We start from the raw sequence: 21,360 nt of genomic DNA, 5'->3' as shown, positions 1-21,360 counted from the left end.
GTAATTTGGTGCACACATTCAAATTTCACACAGGCTGCACTGAAATAGATTTGATGATCCCTTGACTATCACCATCATTGGGTCAAAAAGTTTAATTTGTCTGCTTTGGTATATGATCAAATATCTGGCAAACTAATGACATTCCCATTAGCCTCAGCAATACTTAATTTTTAGTGCTGACTACTGTTAGCATGCTAACACCAAAATAGTTAACATGCATGCAACATATACACATCTGCTTAACTGCATATTTGCATTGTCATTGTGAGAATGTTAGTGTGCTCATGTAAGCATTTAGCTCAAAGAAACCTGTGTCTAGGTCCAGCCTCACACTCACAGCACCACCATCAGGTCAACATTTTTATTTGTTCAAGAATTTAGTTCAAAAGCAAATGTCTGCAAAATTAATGATAATGACATTCCCACTGGCTTCAGCTCTAGTCTGTGCTTAGTGCTTACTATTAGCAAGGGTTACCATACTAGCATGCCAAACTAGGAGATGGTGAACACAGTAAACTAAAACTACAGTAACATTAAATACATATGGTCAAACATTTGTTCAGACCACAATCACATTTCAACAAAATATGTCTTCAATATATACAATTTCAGTGAAAACAGCATGTAAAAATATTTAAATGACAAAAAGCTAAAACAGTTCTGCCACAGAGAGAGCTGAAATGAGCGCTGACGCTATATGAAAGGAAAGCTAGCTGTTGAGATGAACACTGTCTCTCTTGAGACAGGTTTGCTTTTTTTCCTAGTGCTCTCTTTCTAATAGAAAATGATCAAATTTGATCAATAGACATCTTGACAGTTGGTAATTTGGTTTGATAACTCCCATGGGATAGTAGCTAATTCTCATAATGAAAGGAATAATGAAAAAGGTAACAAGTTTAGCACAAGCTAAGCTAGCCTAGCTTAGTGGTGTAAAACAACAACTGACACCTCATCTGGAATTCATGTGATTCGGTGTAGTTAAGTGGCCTAAAACACAACACACATGATGAAGACATTACATAAATGCCTATGTGGGGCCTGCTTAAGATCAGTATATTAGCATGTACGTTAGCATTTAGCGCCAAGAAACCTGTGCCCCTCACAGAGTTGCTAGCATGGCTCCAAAAATGACATCCCTATGGTTATATCTTTATTCATTTTTTTCAACACAGCCAACCACATGAGAACTACACAACAACCAAGTGCCATTTATCACCCCTCTTAAGTTGTTTAGTCATCACCATCTCATATAAGGTCCTACAAATACACACTTATAGTACAGCAATGGCTGAAAAATAGATAAGCCATTTAAAAACTCCTTGAGTACTCTTAAAGAGGGTGACTAGAAAAATGCCACTGAAATGTAAAGTACTTGAAATTCTTGGATAAATTGCTAAAGAAATGCAAAACATGGTCATTAAAAGCATTAATAAATAATAACACAACTAACAAAAACAACAGCTGGCATGCAAAGAAGCTGCTAAGTTACTCAAGACCAATAATTGAAGCTACGGCTACATACAGTACATCAGGGATTTCATGAGGCTAATCCCAATGTGTTATTTGGCAAAAACAGAAGACTGTACAGAAAGAGAATAAAGTACAAATTCTTTTATACAATAAAAATTGTGGAGGACATAATTTGAAGAAGTAAATATAACCAGTTCATGAGAAATGCTATAATGTCCTCTTTTTGTTTTATGTGATTGTCCTCCTCCTACACAGAAAATCCCACTTGCTTCAGTGTCAGAGGGGGATCAGGTGTGTCGACATTGACCTCAGAGTGTCGGAGCAACGCCACCAAAGGGCTGTCTCCAATACTGTCAGTCAGCTTATCAGCCAGTCAATAGCAGCCTTGTGGATTTCAGCCAACCAGCAGTCACAGCTTCTCTTTTTCATCTCTACCTGCAGCCCTTCAGGTCAGCCGATGAGCTGTCAGATCTCTGTCAGCGTGATCTTGTAGGCGTCTGCGTAGCTTTCGATGTTGAGGATGAAGGTGTCCTCGTTGGAGTAATGCTCGATGATGTTGTCGTCCATGTTCACCAGGATCCTGACACAAAAGACGCTTTAATGTTTAATTTCATGTGCACAGCTTGAGGCTCCGACTAGGCCTAAGATTACATTCTACTTCTTCACTCACCCTTTTTTGCTTTTCTTGTACACTTTGGCTATCCTCTCTGTGGGCACGCCGTACTTCTCTGATATCTACACATGACAAATGGAGGCAGTTTGTGAACAGGTGCTCTGCTGCAAACAAATTGTGCCTTTGACTCTCACTCTCACATGCAATCAGAGAGGCATCACTCACAGCATCCATCAGGCCTCTGAGCGTGGGAGACTTCAGCATCAGAGCGTCAAACACCTCGTCCATCTCCTTTCTTACGTACAGCAGCACTGCAGAGAGAGGAGGAGGAATGAACCTTCAGCTGTTAGCTGCAGTATCAGTTTATATAATTCATACACCTGTGTTTGAGGCCAATATATAGAGCAATACTTAAAGAGAGATGTCAATATTAGACTGGTTTCATACAGACTATCTCACTGCCTCAGGAATGTGGCTTTGGTCTGCAACACTGGTTACTGGTAAATGGCAACTAGGAATCTGCTAATGAAGACTGCAGGACTTGATCGATCAACTCCATGGCAACTTGGGTGTATTTAAAATCAGATTGAAAGCAGATATTTCTCAGTTCTCAGTTCAAAAGAGACAGACAGAAAAGAAAGATGGACAAGCAGAGAGGAGGAGGCAGCCATCTTCTGCGTACCTCTCTTATGTGTCTCCTCTTTGATCTGTTTGTGAGGTGACGGACACAGATCTTCATCTGATGGCCTAAACATCCTCTTCACCAGCACACTCCTGAAAAAGACATCATGCGTCAAGCTCACGTGCAAAGCGTTTGCATTTGTGGTGACATGCGCCTCTGCTGTATGTGGTGCTTTTATTTGCATAGTTTATATTTGTGTGACCTGATGTAAATGAAAATGTTCACACACTCACCCTTCTCTCTCGATCTCCTCTGTGTTGAAGGTAAACACCTGGAAATGAAGTATTAATTAATTAGTTTTAAACTTTATGCACTAATAAATACAATAATATACAAGTACTGCATTGTAAGTTAAAATCACTCAGTAATCAATCATTTGATTTATTTATTTATTTATTATATATCATATGATTAGACTGTCATTGTGTAATTAACATTTAGCTACTGTTGTAGCTGATTGAAGTGAAGCCAGTTTAAAATACTTTCCAAACTGGGAAAGTAGGTAGTTTAGTCCAGTGGATCCCAATCTTGGGGTCAGGGCCCCTCCAAAGAGAGTTTTGACCTCTTCAAGCATCAAACATTTGTTTAAATAAAATCCTCTGTGGAGTTTACAGGCGAAATCTCACTTTGATGCATCATAATCTGAGCGCCATCAGATCTGCCTGACCTCACCTGGAGGTCATCTGGCTCGCATTGTGCTCGGATCTTACGTTTATTGTGTAAACACGATCCGTACAACGTGCTGGCATCCACACACAACACACATATATTTGTTTACAGTGAACAGAAATCATAAGATGCTGTTCAAATTTAGAGAGCGAGCAAGTGAGAAGGCTGAAAGAGCCACGCCTGTAATTACTGATTATATGACTGATTATATGTTTATTCTCTGAGAGAGATGCTTTTTTCAACAGAACTGTGTACACGGTAAGGAATAGCTGGGTGTGAGCTGCATTCATCTGTGCAGCTGATCTGCTCTTAACAAAGCTTATAATTTATCTAGTAACAGAGTAACCTGCACACCAGTTTTTAAGTATTGCACTAGCCAAATTCACAAGAGGGCACTAATACTTCAGAATTTGTCGTAGAGAGTTTTTCAGGGAGATAAAGTTTCCCTGAGCTCAACAACTCACAAAACTCTGATTTTTTAATGTAGTCTGGGGCTGATTGACATCAAATTACTTCTGCGCATGTTTTACTCTGGAGAGCAGAGATCAATCTCAATGAGGATAACAAGAATGCATTAAAAAATGCAAAGGTAAAATTGAATCGTTTATTATCCAGATCCCATTTTAATACCAGGTGTAAAGGAGGTGAAAGACGTCTGAAAGGTGACCCCCGCTCATCTGGTAACGTTTCAAATCATGTCAAATAAGTTTACTGGAGTAAAAAGTACAAACACTTCCCTCTGAAATGTAGTTAAGTAAAAGTAGAATGAACAGAAAATGGAGATATTCCAGTGCAGTGCAAGTTGAGTCAGGATCCACCAGGTCAACCTGAAGTTGTGGCTCCAGTTTCACCTTTTCAGTGGATGAACTCCGCTGATAAGAAAACAAGTTCTTTCACTTCTGTTTCACGGAGGAATGCGTGTGGAGGTGAGCTACCTGTCCGGCCCTCTGCAGGTTGCCAAAGTGAACGTCGGGGATAAAGAGAACGGGCTGAGCCTCCAGGTCGGTCATGGTCTTGAAATAGGTGGTGTCGGACTTCTTGGGGACGGCTATCACGCCTACACCTCCGTCTTTCCCTGAACACCAGTGAAAAAGAACGTTCTCACTCTGCATCCATGATGTTTTCTGATGCTAAAATTGAAAACAAATATCCGTCAAGTGGCTCAAACCTTTTGCCTTCTTGCGGAACAGTTTTCTCTCCTCATCCCTTATTTTCCTCTCTGCTCCCTGAGAAAAAGAACAGATTGAACACATCAGTTTGTGGAAATGCTCTTTTTACCATACTTCTGGTACAAAATCAGTAATCACCATAATGTTTCTGCTGGATGGAAAAGCCTCAATTTTACAACAATCAAATGGCAGCCTCTCACTTAAAAGTTTCTTTTTTACCATTACACTGCGCGTGTATGCTTGTGCATGTGCATGTGTGTTTGTGTCCGTGCACAGGTGCATCTGCAGGCTCACTGTGCAGGTGAGACCACTAGAGGGAGGACTGACGACATGATTTACCTCCCTCATTCCACCAATATGCCTGTAAACTGTGCAGTCAAACACACTTCCTGTCACACATTTACAATACACACTGCAGCATTTTCACTTCAAGGTAAAGATCCCGATTACTGTCATTTGGATCGAAACGACTGAAAATAAATCTGACAGCAGCAAATTAATGTTCAACAGGGAGCTCCCTGATTGAATAACTGCTTGATCGACTGATTCATTCCTCAAGCAAAAATACAAATTCTTCCCTGGTTGAGAGGAATTGAGAGGAAAACTGGATATCTTTGAGTTTTTGGACCGATGGTCGACTAAAACAATCCATCACCTTGGGCTGTGGGGAGGCGTTTTTCATTATTTCCTAGTCTTATAAATAACCAATTAAGCAGGAAATAATTGTCAAAATAATAGTCAGTTGCAGCCCTAATCACAAATGAGCAATATTCCTCCTTTACGATGACACAAAAACACTGTTTCATAATGACAACAGGGGGCGAAAATCGCTCATCACCATAAACCCCAAAAGTTTTACTTGCATGCAAATGGTTTCCTTTAATTTACCGACGAATGCAGCGAAAATCTTCTCCAGACCTCATCCTCACAACTGTTGCAGAGGACGTGATGTCTCACCTTGTCACAGAAGACCTTGATCTGTGAGTAGGCCCTGTGCAGAGGCTTGTTGCTGCGGTTGTTGTAGCTGTATGTGTCGATCTGGATCATCAGAGGAAGACCCTTGACCCCCTTCTGTGAGGAGAAGTCCGTGCTCAGACAGTTGACTGTGATGAAGATCTGCGGCAGACCAGAACAGGTTTACATACATCGTTTTCATTGTTTTGTACACAGTTTTAACCCGTCAACACATCCACAACAGAGCAAACAGAAGCTGGACCTGAACACAAAATGAAAAACCTGGATACATTTGCATATTTTTCTGTTTATTTGTGGCTGAAGGATGGATTACCCAGTGGAGGAGATTATCTCTGGAGAGATACATGACTGTTGAGAGGTTTTTTTTTTATCATATTGTCTGAAAAAACACAAACAAAATTCCTTTCACCTGTGTTGCATTTGGTTGGCGGCAGAAGTTTCAGATATCTCAAAATCCCAGCAGATAGAAATCAAAACTACATGTAACTGCATGGTTACATAGCACTGGGGATTAGCAAGAAACTCTTCCTTTTTTTGGTCATTTGAGCAAATTGACTCTTTAATAAACTGGCAACTGCTGCTAACTTACTTATTGAAGGCTTCATGCAGTCACAGAACAATGTTCTATTTCTCCATTTATTTCTGCATTCATCTACACTTTTCTCTGTATTTATACCTTGAGAGGTACAACTGTGAACTTACAATACATATTTGCACATCACACGTGTGGGTCTTGATGCCATTGTAATGTCGGGCTTTTTTCTTCCACTCTTCATTGAAGAGCGATGTCTTTCAACTTGAGAGCATGACTCATTCATTCATTCATTTCACCTTCAGTAATACTCTGCCTCAAAAACCTGCCATCCAACTAGCTTTGCGTTTCCCAGCCAATAGATGCCAATGAAATACCAGACCAATGAAATGATTCCTAGAACATATACCTGTATATTTGCTAAATAGTATAAAGCCTTGAAGGGCGGGAGTGGATGAAGCTGGTTAAAGAGTAACCGCCTGTGAAAGCGACCATATGAGAACACACATTTAGCTTAGTAACTCAATACAAAATATTATTTAGGGTCTCTTAATGCCAAAGTTATGACCATGTAACCACAACTTCTTGGTTTTGAGTCTGACGGGGGATCTCCACTGTCTGTTATGAAATAAAGGCAAAAATCACAAAATGAAAGTGTCTTCCTCTAAATATACATGAAGTACATTTAATATTTGGAACATTTTTTGTTTAGTCATCCCAAGCTGGATACTAAAAACTGCCCCCAAATAAACCTGATGTCTCTCTTTTAGCTGTCCTGTGTCTTTGTAGACTTCCAGGACATTTGGATTAATTCTTTCACTTCAACAGGGCAGGCAATAAACTACCTGGGTGTTACACCTGTTCCTGATATATTTAGACTCAATTCTCCCACAGATTAAGTGAAAAAGAGGGAGAGATATACAGAGAGAAAGAGTCAATATTGGCCCAGAGAAGTGTGCTTGGATTTCCTCCAGCAACGTCTTTGTCCCCGGGCAGCCATTTCAATGAAGGAGCCACATAACACACACAAACAGAGACTGACTCACACACAAAGTCCGTCGCATTCACACAGAAATGAGGGCAAAACAAACAACAGAGGGTGGGGACGGGGATTGGTGCGTGTTGGCCCTCAGGGGCCTCTGGAGTTCAAACAGTGACGTGGGTCCATCTAAGGAGTGGCCGCAAAGGAGTGGGCTTCACAAAGACAAAGACAAACAGAGCAAAAGTACACAACGCTGCCCATCAGTTTTATGGCGGACAGCCGACGCGAACGAGCTGCTTTAGGCTTTCTGGGCTCATACTGTAACGCAATGTTGGCGACTTCTTTCACCAGTTTAGTGATGTCTACAGTTTAGTTGCTTGCATCACAGTCAAAAGCGAGTGAGTGTATTTGTTTGCCAATACTTGGATCAGCACAAAAAACCTGTCCTGCTGCTTTTCTAACATCTACAACACGCCTCCAGCCAGAGCAAATATAGTAGACCAGTTTCTGGGAACATTACCGTGACATTTATGTAGAGGGAAAAAGAAAGAGACTGTAATTTGTAGTTGTGTACCTTGGCCTCTTCATTCACGTCCCAGGTGAAGGAAATGGCGTTGTAGGCAATTTCTTCAATGTTGCCGATTGTGTTGAAGCTCTCCTTGTAATCAGCTGTGAGGAAAAACAGAGGGATGGTTTATCTCTGCGCAGTCCCACCACCCTTCATATATAACTTCAGCAACACTTTACATTCAGGTACACATATTCTGGTGCTCCAGAATGAGTATTTTGAGAGTAAATACCAAACATCATATGTCCCCTCTGATAAAATCCTCCACAAACAGCCAAAAGTGGTCAATGAATGACACAAGCAGGTAGCTATTGCTTGTTAAGATAAGCAATCAAATGGCACGCTTCAATTTTATAAGATAAAACCCTTATCTGTTTGAGCAAACAAACTCTCAAAGGCTTCAAAGGCAGCAGGAGGAAACGCAGGAGGCCATCTGGCTCTGAGAGCCATATTAAAAGCCAGTCAGGTGAGCGCATCGGCTGCTATTGTTGACCTGTGCGTCTGCAAACTGGAGGGACTTTGAATGCAAGGTGTTGGGTACACTGGTATGCTGTGATAAAAGTCCAGTGGCCTGAAACAAGTAACCATGGTCTCAGAGTCAACTCCAAACATAACTATAGACGAGAATTGCAGCTTTCATGGAGATGAGGGCAGGAGTGTTTTGCTCGATTCCTGAACACGTGAGATTTTGGAGATAAGTGGTTGTCTAGATGTCAAAAGCCATTTTTAAGCAACAGCAGTGTTTGCTCATGGGAGTGTAACATTCCAGAGCTGATTTACATCAGTGGTCCAACCGAAGTCTGCTGCTTTTTAAGTGGATTTAAAGAAAAATAAATGAACTGATCCAACTAACAATATTCCTCTGTACCATAGAAATCTATGCCACATGAGTCACGCCACATACTAGAGTTCATAAATGTGTGTTGTTCCACCAGTGAAAATAGTCCCCAAGAAACACACATTTTACTCCTTACATTCGTAGTGTTGCACTCAGTTCTTTGCAGCCGCCCCTCATCAAATGTTAGACAGGTGTGGGGGGAGGGGGTTTCTGAAGCTATTCAACCATCCAACAAGCATTTCTGAAGAGCCAGTCTGGGAGTTGCTAACTGCAAGAATAAAAATGTGTATAACGATTTGGGCTGAACGACTCTGGAGAAGTGGATCATCCAAGAACAGTTCTGCTGGTCACATCTCTGAGCACCCCCCCACCCCCTCTCCTTTAGTGACCTCTGACCTCCTCCATCATCCTAACCACCTTTACAGTGACACTTCCTGGTTCTTTAGCAGGTGCACAAAGCAACAGGGCAGGTAGCAACATGCTTATCCTCCAGTATCCTCCATTGAATGATCCACCCCGAGACACGGCCCAGGGGCATGATGAAGCATCGCGCCCCCACCTCACCCAAACCCTCCCCCGACAAATCCTCCAACGCTATTCAAATCAGCTCTCTGGACAGCCTCAGGTTACAAGCTACAGGCCGGCCTGGCTCTCGGGAGCAGGGAGGAGGGGGTCTGTCATTTGACCTACAGAGCTGCTTGAGTGGAGATTCTCCACCTTAAAGCAGTAATGCACTCACATCTATAAATTCAAGCTGAAGAGATTAGATCCCAGCTTCTCAAATGTGAACGTTTACAAGTTTCCTAAACATTTAAAGTTATTAAACTGAATACTTCTACATTTTGGACTGTTTGTCTCCAGCTGCTGGACTTCTTTAGTATCTGAAGCGAGTTAAGTGGTTTCTCAGCATCCTCATTTGCACTCTGTCTTGGAGAACAATGTTTGTACATGCTGAAAGCGTGTGTGCATATCTATGAGTATCTATGAGCTGATAAGTATCCATGGCAGTGTGATGGAAAAATATTTCAGCCCTGTGGGTCAAGCTGTAGATGCACAATATCTATTTATACATTCACACAAACACGCTCTGTGATACTGGCAAAAGCCAAACGGGATGCTGAAAGGGAATCATGCTGAAAAAGATAACACACTTTCTCTGAACAGGATCTGCTGACGGCTCTAATAGAAAATGTTTTAAATAAGGTCATTAAGCAGCCAAATACCAGAAGACTTTTTAGTTACGAGTTTCAGGAGTCACTTTATCTCAAGTAGTTTTATTCTAAAATGTGCTAAATACTTATGTTTGCATTTTGCATGTGACCCCTTAAGGAATAGTTTGACATTTTGGGAAAAACGCCTCCCTGCAGAGAGTTAGATGAGAAGATTGATACCACTCTCATGTCTGTACAATAAATATGAAGCTACAGGGGAGGGGAAACAGCTAGATCTGTAATAAAATCTGCCTACCAGCACCTGCAAAGCTCACTCATTAACATGTTATATCTAGTTTGTTTAATCTTTACTAAAAGCAAATTCTAAAAATGTCAATTTGTGGTCATATGAGGGATTATGTGCCAGATGATTTCTTGTTAATGTGTTAATTAGTGAGCGTAAGAGGTGTTGTAACCGCAGGACAGAGCCAAGCTAGCTGTTTCCCCTTGTTTCAAGGCTTTATGCTAAGCTAAGCTAAACACCTCCTGGCTGTGGTTTCATATTTACCAAAAAGACATGATAGCGGCATCAGTCTTCTCACCAAGAAAGCAAATTAACCAAAATAACATACTATTCTTTTACATTCAGGTGATGGACATTTGTGACCCATGTCAAAGCTGTCTATCAAAGAGTGATTTTCTCTGTTCCAAAATAAAGAAGAAAAGATTTCAGAAAAGTCCAAAACTAATCTTAATCTTATTTCATTTTTCTTATTTCGACCATGGTATCCATCTCACACTCTGTTGTAGCATATAGAAAGACGTGTGTGAACTGCAGACTGATTTGTCGTGGCTCATGTAGATAGAGGAATTAAAATGAAGATCTAAATTGGGCAAGAATTACTTTCAACAGACCAAAACCAGCTAAGGTAACAGTGTGGCTAGCATTCCTCTCCCTGTCCCAACAAGCTGCGTATAGGTGTGTATGTGTATGTGTGTCGCCCATCCACCCCAGGTCTCCCACATACCTCCCAATCTCTGCCTGGTTAGCAGGCCCGAGCTTGTCAAATGCAAACCGCCTACAAGCTTCTCACACACATTCAACAAGGCGTAGAAAAGCTTGGTTCAAATTCAAATCCGTCAACCGAAAACAAACGGCAGACAAAAGGTCAAAAGTCTTAAGATACAAATATGAGGCTTCAGGACTGTAGTATACATCCGTGGGAAATGCTGCGAGGGAGAAAGTGTCACATTGTTTTGGATTATCAAGATTTTTCTCACATCAGTGTTTTGCTCAATCTCACGGCCAATGTCGAGAAGATTAGCGGATTTGCGCTGTGTGTCCCAGCAACACCTAGACATTAAGAGATTCAGGTGTGTGCCTGATGGTGGGCAGCTGAACAGCCTCAGGCAGTTCAGTTGGGTGGGGGCTTGTTTGCTCTCAGTTTGGTCGTGCCTTGTTTATTAGCTGAGTGCATTCCAGCATTTGCAATAACATAAATCTGTCATTGTCTTTTGGTTTGTGTGTTTTGATTCAGTCGTTTGGCAGTTGAAGAATTCGCTGTCGTTCACATGTAAGCATGGAGAAAGTGAGAAGTCTTACCGATGTCTAGGACTCTCTGTTTGGCCGTGTGCTGCCGAGAGTGCCAGTACTTCCAGTATTTAAGCTGCTCGTCTCGGTTCTTGTCTTCGCTGAACACCACCATGATCACACTCTGAGAGGGAGAACAAGACGATGAGTCTCCACCGAATGATGGGAACGTTTCAGATAAAGATGATTCAGCTGAACCAGCAGCGCGTGTGTTTGGGACTAAGCATTTTGGATCGTAACCTTACAGGAGAGCATCAGATCCCATCAGATCCTTGTCTCCTTTGACTTCCTGAAAGGATGATTAATAATAAAGGCGTTTGCATTGACCAAATTCATCTCTGAGATTAGGCAATGCAGCAACCTGAAGGACTTCTAGTCATGACAGTGCCATGTGGGAACATCATCATAATAACAATTAGAAATGATGGCCAAGAACACAAAAATAAAGACCTTGAATTTGCAATAAACCAGAATGATCTTTTAATCATCACTTCATTTAGAGTTGTGTTTGTGTTCCCCTGACCAATTTAAGTCACTCTTTTAGCTCGTTTTTTGTTTCTACCGACTTCCCAGGGGAAACATCTGGCTCTTCAGCTCAGCTTCAGTTGAGCGCTGGACACGTAGTGTTAAGTAGGTTTATCAGAGATCTCGCTGAAAATGGCTACAGGAGGAAATTACAATAATTACAGCAGTGAGAGTGAATCAAAGCTGTAAATTTGCAGGCCATAAATCTGAAAAAATGAACTGAAAGACGCTGTGGACCTGAGAAGAACTGCACGATAATTGTAGGTTTTCCACTATGAGCGACACCTTTCACATTACACAGTACATTGGTATTATATTATCCTGATGGGTAAAATACAGTTAAGGCAAATAAGACCAACTGGGAAAAAATAAACCTGACAAAACTGAGGCCGAACGGAAAATAAATTGACGATAAAGTCTGAATTGATGGGCTCACCCGGACTTTGCTGATGGGGTGACGAAGGCGTTTGTTGGCACTGAGCTCATTGAGCGTCACCGCGTAGAACTGGCCTTTGTTCAGGTAGGTCATCGGTCCCTCGCCCTGCTTCTGACGCAGCGAGCGAGTGGCGTCCAGCGTGTACTGGAAGCTGTCGCTGCACACACAAACACACACCAAGAGAATATGTGATTAGACATAACAAGCTGGGATGGGGGTACAACACACACTTTTGCATTCCTCTCTGCATCGCTTCAGGTCAGTGTTTTGATTTCAAAATGGCACACATTTAAATAATAATAATAACACAGTAATAACGAGCCGACTGAGTGACTTACACTCCCTCCTGGTGAAATAAGAAGTCATCTGGAGCCAGAGAGGAAGGTGTGTGGTACTTCTGTTGAGAACGCAGAAAACACAGAGAAAGAGGAAATTATTTGGGCACAATGACGAGTTCATTTAGCCTGACAGGAACTGGTTAAACAATGCTGGAAAAGAGAAAAAACACACAGTTCAGACACAGTGCTGTCATAACTTAAGATCAGAGGGACAACATGGAGATCTCATGCAAACAGGGAACTAATTCAACAACTACATGTAGATTCCTGTTCAGGCAATGAATCTCTGGACTCTCAGGGAATCATATCTAAACATCTATCTGCCTTCACGTAGGTCATGTTCTCTAAAGATCGTGTGACACTGAGTCTTCCAGCACGGCGATTTCTCTTTCTGACCTTCCCATTAATCTGTCTTGCATCTGTCTACAATCGGCTGATCATTCATTCAGCTGTGGTTTGCACTGTACGAGCAGATGGAGCAGATAACATTAACAGAATAATAACAGTATAAGAGCAAGTTTTTCCAGTTGAGAAAAAGTGAGAGCTGAACCGCTTTCATGCAAAACGTATCCTGTTTCTACATTCTGCGAAGTCTGTGAATGTGTCTCGACGGAAGCTGCTGCTGTTCGATTTTGAGGGAGGAAGAACAAAACAGACTGACACTAAAAGATCTAGTTTGGGATCTCATAATCAAATTGCCCCCTTAAAATGAAGCACTGTTTGTTAGTGACCCCCTCTCATGGATTTAATATGTCTACTAGTCAACTGCTAACTTGAGCTTCAAAATTTAATCATCTTTAAAGCCTCGAAAGGTTTAAACTGACCTGTCCTGAAGAAGAAAAGAGGAATACGACTTGAGAAACAAACCTGATTTTGTGCACATGAAATCAATTTAATTACCTCAAGACCCTTCAGATTGACAACCCTGTCGTATAAAACATAAATTAAACCAGAATGTAAACAAGCCGTGTTTACCTGTGGAATGTTCAAAACAGGTGTTTTTGGAGCATTCCACAACTTTGCCACTGTTTTGTTGCTCCTGTCCAAACTTGTTTGAAACATGTTGCTGGCATCAAATTCAGAATTAGGATATATTTACAAGAATCAATAAAGTTGATGAGGTGAAACATTAAAAGTATTGTCTTTGTACTGGATTAGGATTAGCAAATGATCACATTCTGATTAGTATCTCGTCTTACAATACGCCTCTTTCGGGGTGTATTTTTTCTTTACTGTGTTAACACAGTATCAGCATGAACCGTGACGTCTTTTCTCACCCCGTCTCTCTCCTCTTCATACGGGCTGTCCGGTGGACTCTGCTGGTCGTCTTTCACGTACGAGCTGTGACTGACGGTGGTCACCTCATACGGACTCTGTTCGTAGATCACCCTGGCCGACTCTTCCCCTTCTACCCTGTAGTGCAGCCCCGATCCCGTCATGAAGACGGGCGCGTACATCTCGGCCTTCACCACAGCCACTGCCGGCGAGCCTCCATCCCCCGACGGCGCCCCCGCCGCAGGCGAGCTGCTGAACTGCTCCCGTTTGGTCTCCTGGTGCTCCGTGTTCAATGACAAGTTGACGGGAACAGATTTGAGGACCTGAACACGGTTGTCCACTGTCTCCACTTCGCTTTGGCTGCCGGGGTTGATTGGCAATGTAGACCTGAACAAAAATATGGTTGAAATAGGAGTAAATGCTCCATTTGCACAAGAACTGACATGCATCAACTCATCAAAACTCTCCCTCTCCTACCTCACCATCCAAATGATTAACAAAGCACTGCTACAGCACTGACACTGATGTGCACGTTAGTACCAGACTGCACTGCTGTTGCGAAACTAAAACTGCATGAACAGCATCTCCAAAAGCATGTTTTAGGGGTGCTGAAGTGCTGGAGTATTAGTGTGGATGCAGTGTGGTAAACATGGATGTAAACAGTGTAGGATTTGAATACTCATCATACCCAAGTTCATTTTTTTCCAAAAGCAGACTCACATTATATCATGAAATGTTTTGTATTTTCTCGTTCTTCTGCAGGGATCAGCAGGTTTTTATTGGCCTCAGTCCAGCCGGTGCTTCTGCCATCCATTGTGAGTGAAACACGACTCACTCGTCCGTGATATTTGCGCACATACGCACTACAAGCACCTGTCTCATATCACTATTATCTTCAGCACACATCTTAAAATTAACATTGTGTTTGTCAAAACTTGTGCTTAAGTCCCTCAAAAAACTGTTTTATATGTAATATAAGCACAGGTTCAACATGTCAAATACTACAGTTACTGAGCACCAGGATTTAATTCCACACATTGCTGGGAAGGGTCTGCTTGCAACTACACGTTTAGTATTTGCCTGTGCATGTGCAACCATGAGCGAAACACAGACAGACCCAGTTTTACCGACCTCTTCTCCTGCTCCTCTGTCATTTCAGCCACTTTGGGAACCGGCAGAAGCCTCTTTTCTTTAGGCACCTGGAAGGAAAGACGGAGGATGTGTTACGTTGGTCGACATCACTCAGTCGGGGAGTTATGGCTTCCTTGTAGAAGACGTAGAAAGTCAGGATGTGTTGGATGAATGGTTTGTGACTCTGTTTACTTCAGGCCTCAGCGCAATGTGTTTTTAGCATTATCGCAGTTACAACTGTGGTGAAATAATAATTAATGTGCTGTGAATTAATTTGTTGGAGAGCAAATGAATTTAGACTTTTGGACAGTTGGTTCCATTGGGAAGTCTAAATCAACATGCTATTAAATGATAAATAAATGTTATTACATTTATTGTGCTTTTTGCTGATCTCTTTGCTTTCTCTCGGGAGGCCTCAAAAGAAACAGTGAAACCGCTCTGATGAAAAACTGTAGCTGCAAAGACTTATTTGATCTGGTCCTCGAACATGCAGCTTATGTCTGAAGTAATTCAGCTCTGAAAAAAAGGCACTGTGCAACATCCAAGTTCATTTTTTACAGCTCTTACTCAAAGGTCGAGTAAATCTCAGACTATGCTTCACTTAATTAGCTTGAAAGGAAACATTTCTGGATAAAAAAGTGACTTTGAAAATGGTCGCTGATTAATCTTCTGTAAGTCTACAAATGGATTCATCTGCTCTATTCACATCATTTCATCTCTGACTTGTGTAGTGAACTAATGCTGCAGGCACAGTCGTCTTCAGTGCCATCTCCATTTAGGATTCCGCTGTTTTTCCAGACCTTGTAGTAGTCGTAGAGCAGGCCCAGGGCGTTGGCGCTGTCCTCATCCCCGTTGATGCTCATCATGGCCTTGGTGGCGGCCGTCAGTGGGTTCTCCAGGTACGACCTCCATGCCTCGTCCTCGCTGGTGTAGGCCCGCCGCACGGCAGGGAAGGAGCTCTCGTTGGGGACCACCACCACCAGACGCTTACTGACACACACACACACACACACACATAAATGTTTTAATTCAAAAGATTCAAAATCAATCTGCCAGTTTTAGCTGCATTAATGCTGAAGTTTGGTTGGTTTCCACGACTTCAGGTGATTTTTCAATTCTCAAGTCAAAATGGTCATTTGTCAGTGTTTAGAACAACGTCTGTATCAAATAAAAGACCAAAGAACAAATAAACAGATGAAATGATGGTGATTTCGTGGCTGCCCTGTGTGTGTGTGTGTGTGTGTGTGTGTGTGTGTGTGTGTGTGTGTGTGTGTGTACAGACACGGTTTTGTCTCTGTGCTCTTTAGGCTCACTTAAGTCGAGATCACAGACCAGTTAAACACACAGTGTTGTCACAACATCTCGTTGAACGCAGCCAATCACAAGAGAGGCCCTGAATGTGTCAACTTTGAAAACGTTGTACAGCGAACAGTGTCAGTATGACGCCACGCCTTTCTGAAAAAACCCTGGAAGTCATCATTTGTAATGTTACAGCCTCGTAAAAGTTTGTTTTTTCTACATTTGTTCACTGGTCACAATGACGCCCCTGAATCTAACTGTTTATTCGATATCAGCAGGAAATGTCAATCAGGAATATTCTTAACTGTGAACTGAAACTTGTGTGCTTGAAACTCAAAAAACAGATTTCTAACTTAAAATTTGTGTCACTATTGTGATTTCTCTCATCGGCAGAATCACCTGTCTGCCAGATCTACCTGCCAAATTCAACAAACCCACTTGTCCCGCCTCTAATCTGTGATGTCATGCTGATGTAAAGCTTTATAGAAAAAGATGTAATAAGGGGCCGTGACAAACAGGATGTCTCTGCCTTACAGTGTCACAGCTGTAGACGCCCTTTTCTAATGCTTATCACATCATCTGTCAGTCCTTCATGCCAATTCATTAATCATCACTATAGCTGCGATTCAAACTGCTTTTCTTTTATTGATCTGCTCTTTATTTCACATTCTAGTCAGCTTCTCTTTCTAGTCTGCAACCACGCCTGCAACCATACCTGGCATGCAGGTATAAGAGACATCTACAGTATGTGATGTTTATATGATAGCTAATCTGTTGCTAATCTGCTAATATGACCGTAGCGGGTCATATTAGTGGAAGGAAGTTGTTGTTTTTCTGAAAGATCTGCCACATTTACAGACTTATGAGGCATTTTGCTGCTTTATATATACATACAACCAAGTGTACTGATGCCAAAAATGCTACTACTACTGCTACTAATAACAACAAAAATAGTAAATAAATAATAGTAATAATAATATGCCTATTTTAATAATAATCCATGCAAGTGGTCTCAGCAATTTTAATTATTTGTAATAGTTATTCCCTTTTATAACTGTATTATGATCATCAAAAAGAGATATTTTTTTAAATGATTAAATTATTAATGGGATTTGGTCAAACTTAAACACGTACTGAGAGAATTAGATAATAAAAATTAAGATCAAATTTAAGCAGAAATGTTTGTCTGATTCTAGCAGAAGCAGCTTTCACAAGCAAAGGTTATGATTTCTTATAAATGAAGGAGTTTCCCTTGTTACAGAACAGCACGGGAGGCCGACAGGCAGCACAAACTGCTCTCAGCACATCCATACATGACAAATGTATGGATGTAAAACATGACAAATGTAACATAATGCAAAGGCAGATCTTAAACTCTACGTTCAGTCAAACACACGAAAAGTGGCTAGAAAATCCAGTCCTCGCACTTTGAAGACTTTTCCATCAGTCAAAAATGGCGAATTCAGCTCTAATCCGAAATCCGCGGCGCCAAGTTTACAAGTTTCCTCCAGCAACACACTTTCATATTTGTCATAAATTTCCAAAAGCGCCATAAACACAAGGTGACACTCTGTTTATCCTCCGCTACACACCGGATCCGAATAGAAAACAGGTTATTTTAATTAGTGAGCAGAAAGAAAACACTTTGACCAAAGTGTTTTCCCTTCAAGTCGCAATCATCTCAGATCCTCTCCGCTGGCTCGATCACTTACTTGTCTGTCTCCTGTGACATATTTTGCTTCCTCTATGGTTCTTCCTTGTGAAACTGGACTTTCAAGTCGGAGCAGGTAGCAGACAGAGTGAGCTGCCAGAAGTTGGGCTACAGGTAAGTCGACTTTTCTCGCCCCGCTTCTTTTCTCCCTGCCCCTCTCTCTCACTGTCCCTCCACCTGGCAGGTGAAACCGCTTTTGTCCCCAGCAGCCAATAATCTCTCTGCTTGTCTTGTGCTCAGTTTGCACGCAGATTATGACAAACATCAACATATCCTGCTGCCATGCATTATCATATTTGCCTTGGCTTGCTTTAATGGCAGCGGGTCAACTTTGGCTGAAATTCTTTCGCTGTAAAAAGAATTGAGGGTGAGGGCGAGTCTGCTGCTGATTGGCTGCTGCGGCGCGAAGCGGGGCTGTGATTGGCTAAAAGCTCCGAGAGGCAGGTAGAGGCCCACCTCACCTGCAAGCAAAAGAGAAGACGGCATTGAGGGCTCCATAATGACAGAGAACAGGGAAGCACAGGCGACTGCGAGGAATTTATGGCCAGAAAACATCTCTGCTATGTTATTCCACAGAATAAGACATTTATTAGGTTAAAGGATGCTGCAGTGGTAGGACTTGACTGTGCAGCCTCATAGATGGCCTCAAACACACACCCACACACACTTCCACAGGGTTTCTTCCTTCCACAGCCTGATTTAACCTTTCCCCCCTCTAAATTTTCATGACTCGTCGTCTGTGTGTCTGTGTTTCAGGTAATCTCAGAGCAGACAGAGGGCAGGGAGGAGCCCTGTCATTAGCCGAGACAATACCATTGTCCCCCTTAATGAAGCCATTGTATGAGGAGATCCCAGTGTTTGGGATTACCCCGCCAGAGCAAACAATGTGTGTGTGTGTGTGTGTGTGTGTGTGTGTGTGTGTGTGTGTGTGTGTGTGTGTGTGTGTGTGTGTCATACAATGCTGGAGCGCTGCTGAGGTGGGGCACAACAATTTGTGACTATTGACCCTAAAAACTCCTCCCCCCAACCCCCCTGTTAAATTACTGTTATTATATATATATATACTGTATATATGTGAAACTTTATTAATCCCAAGCAACAGTTTAAAAGGTAAACGAGCAAAATCTATTACTAAAGACACTAAAATCTGAATTAGAAACAGAATCAAAACAAAAACTTGATGAAATGATGAATGTGCTGGTAAAACGTTGTACTTAATTATCAGTGCATGTCTCGTAGATAGTGTATATTGTCTTGTATTGGTTCAATCCAGCAATATAATGAAACCAGAAACAGCAATTGAAATACTAGATTAAAAAAATTCAATCTCAAGGCATTTTCAATAGTGGAACGTAGCTTTATTCAAGCACTGCACCTAAGTATAATTTTGAGGTACTTGCACTCTACTTCAGTATTTAATTTTTATACCTCTGCCCTGCTACATTTCAGAGGCAAATATTGCACTCAATAGTTGGTTTTAAGATTAAGATTTTACATAAAAGACATATGATAATCTTATGAAATGCAAAGTATTGTTAAAGATTAAAACAGTTGTTTTCAACCTTTTAAGATTGTGATACATCACAAAAAACATCCTTTGACTTTGACTTGTAGTGGAGTGCTTTTACAAGGTGGTATTGGTACTTTTACTTAAGTAACAATACTTCTTCCACCACTGTTCTTCTCCACTACATTTCAGGGTTAAACAGTGTACTTCTCAGTCCACTACATTTGCCCGACAGCTGAAGTACTTCTTTTCCCACTGCTTCACTTTAAAGATTACATACAAACAATGCAGAAAAGACGAACAAACCCCTCAGTTGGATTTTCAGAAACGGTCTTATGAAGGTGTTTGCATGACAAAATGTGGGTCTTTTGCTTATGAATGCCTGCAGGTGCTGTTGTATGGAAATCTAAAAATTACGTTTCAGATTCAGTTTAACCGTCAGTGTTGTTGTTGTTGTTGTGTGTGTGTGTGTGTGTGTGTGTGTGTGTGTGTGTGTGTGTGTGTGTGTGTAGCAAGTTTGTGTTTGCTTGCCCTGCCGATGATCACTGCTATCCTCCCTTGTCTGATTTGCTTTACAGAGCACCTGGGCCTTTGCTGAGTTCTGCATGTGTGTGTCTAAATGGAACTGCTAAATAAATACAGGTGGAGCTCTTTTCTCCCAGCAACACACAGACAAACAGCAGAAGACAAAAGAGTGAGAGAGACGGAAACCTCAGGGGAAAAGTAGGAGAGAAAAAAGATGTATAGCTGATGTATTCCAATCATATTTCTGTTCAACTTTATCACCACTTGGTCCCATGAACATGGTTGAATGAATGAATGAATGAATGAATGAATGAATGAATGAATGAATGAATGAATGAATGAATGGAGCTTCTAAGCACAGACCCCCTGGGCCCCTGGGTCTGTGCAGAAACGCAAAATGACCTCAAAGAAACAGACATCAGAGAAATGAAACACAACCACAAAGAGACATAAAATGACAGGGACACAAGACTGCCACAAAGATATGCAAAACTACCACCAAGGCAGACAAAACAAGTAAAAGACATGTAAAACGACCACAAAGAGATGCAAAATGACCACAAAGAGACACAAAACTACCACAAAGAGAGACACAAAACAACTACAGAGACACAAAACAGCCACAAAGAGATGCAGAACAACAACAAAGATATGCAAAACTACCACCAAGGCAGACAAAACAACTAAAAAGACACGTAAAACAACCGCAGAGAGATGCAAAAGAGAGAGACACAAAACTGTTCTAGAAACACAAACTAACCACAACTACAACTACAGAGACACAAAACAGCCATAAAGAGACGCAGAACAACCATAAAGAGACACAAAACTACCACAAAGAAAGACACAAAACAACTACAGAGAAAGAAAACAGCCACAAAGAGATGCAAAACTACCACCAAGGCAGACAAAACAAGTAAAAGACACGTAAAACGACCACAAAGAGATGCAAAATGACCACAAAGAGACACAAAACTACCATAAAGAGATTCAAAACAACTGTGACTGACTGGGCTGTCGAGGCGGTGGGTGCTTTCAGATGTCTGTGCCAAGGCGCCCAAAATTTGTTCCAGTTCCTATGAATCATTAACTCTACTCAGAATAAACAAAGTGAGATGACTGTTTGGCTTGAATTCATCAAAATAATGGTTATGTACAAGCTCTTCTCTTATCTGTACCTTTCACTACATGACTGCTCCCATCTGGAATGTCTGCCATGTGGAAGTATGACAGATGAAATAGTGCGAAGGCTACCGTACAAGCTGCCACAAGCAGGCATGGGCAAGACTTGAGAGTCAGGGGCCAAGAGCCACAGAATACCTTCCTCTGTGTGTGTGTCCCACTCTGTGAGAGACGTGAAAGACGTATCCTAC

At 41.6% G+C, this 21,360-nt stretch overlaps 1 protein-coding gene across 1 annotated transcript; it reads right to left on the bottom strand.

Annotated features, from left to right (window-relative positions):
* Positions 1-1,037: 1,037 nt before the first annotated feature.
* Positions 1,038-18,248, bottom strand: grhl2b (grainyhead-like transcription factor 2b). Its single transcript, XM_070984662.1, has 16 exons — positions 17,957-18,248; positions 15,746-15,935; positions 14,946-15,013; positions 13,817-14,201; positions 12,540-12,598; positions 12,202-12,358; positions 11,253-11,364; positions 7,667-7,761; positions 5,561-5,719; positions 4,603-4,660; positions 4,370-4,509; positions 2,999-3,036; positions 2,766-2,857; positions 2,309-2,394; positions 2,141-2,205; positions 1,038-2,050 (listed from the first exon to the last, which is right to left on the bottom strand). Exons 1-16 carry the CDS (start codon positions 17,974-17,976, stop codon positions 1,936-1,938), a joined length of 1,839 nt encoding a protein of 612 aa, XP_070840763.1. The 5' UTR covers positions 17,977-18,248; the 3' UTR covers positions 1,038-1,935.
* Between the last annotated feature and the right edge of the window lie 3,112 nt (positions 18,249-21,360).

The sequence above is a fragment of the Chaetodon trifascialis genome, chromosome 17, assembly GCF_039877785.1.
Source record: "Chaetodon trifascialis isolate fChaTrf1 chromosome 17, fChaTrf1.hap1, whole genome shotgun sequence".
In the NCBI taxonomy this organism is placed as follows: Eukaryota; Metazoa; Chordata; class Actinopteri; order Chaetodontiformes; family Chaetodontidae; genus Chaetodon; species Chaetodon trifascialis.
The sequence above is the reverse complement of the archived record's forward strand: the minus strand, read 5'-3'. Positions and strand labels throughout refer to the sequence as shown.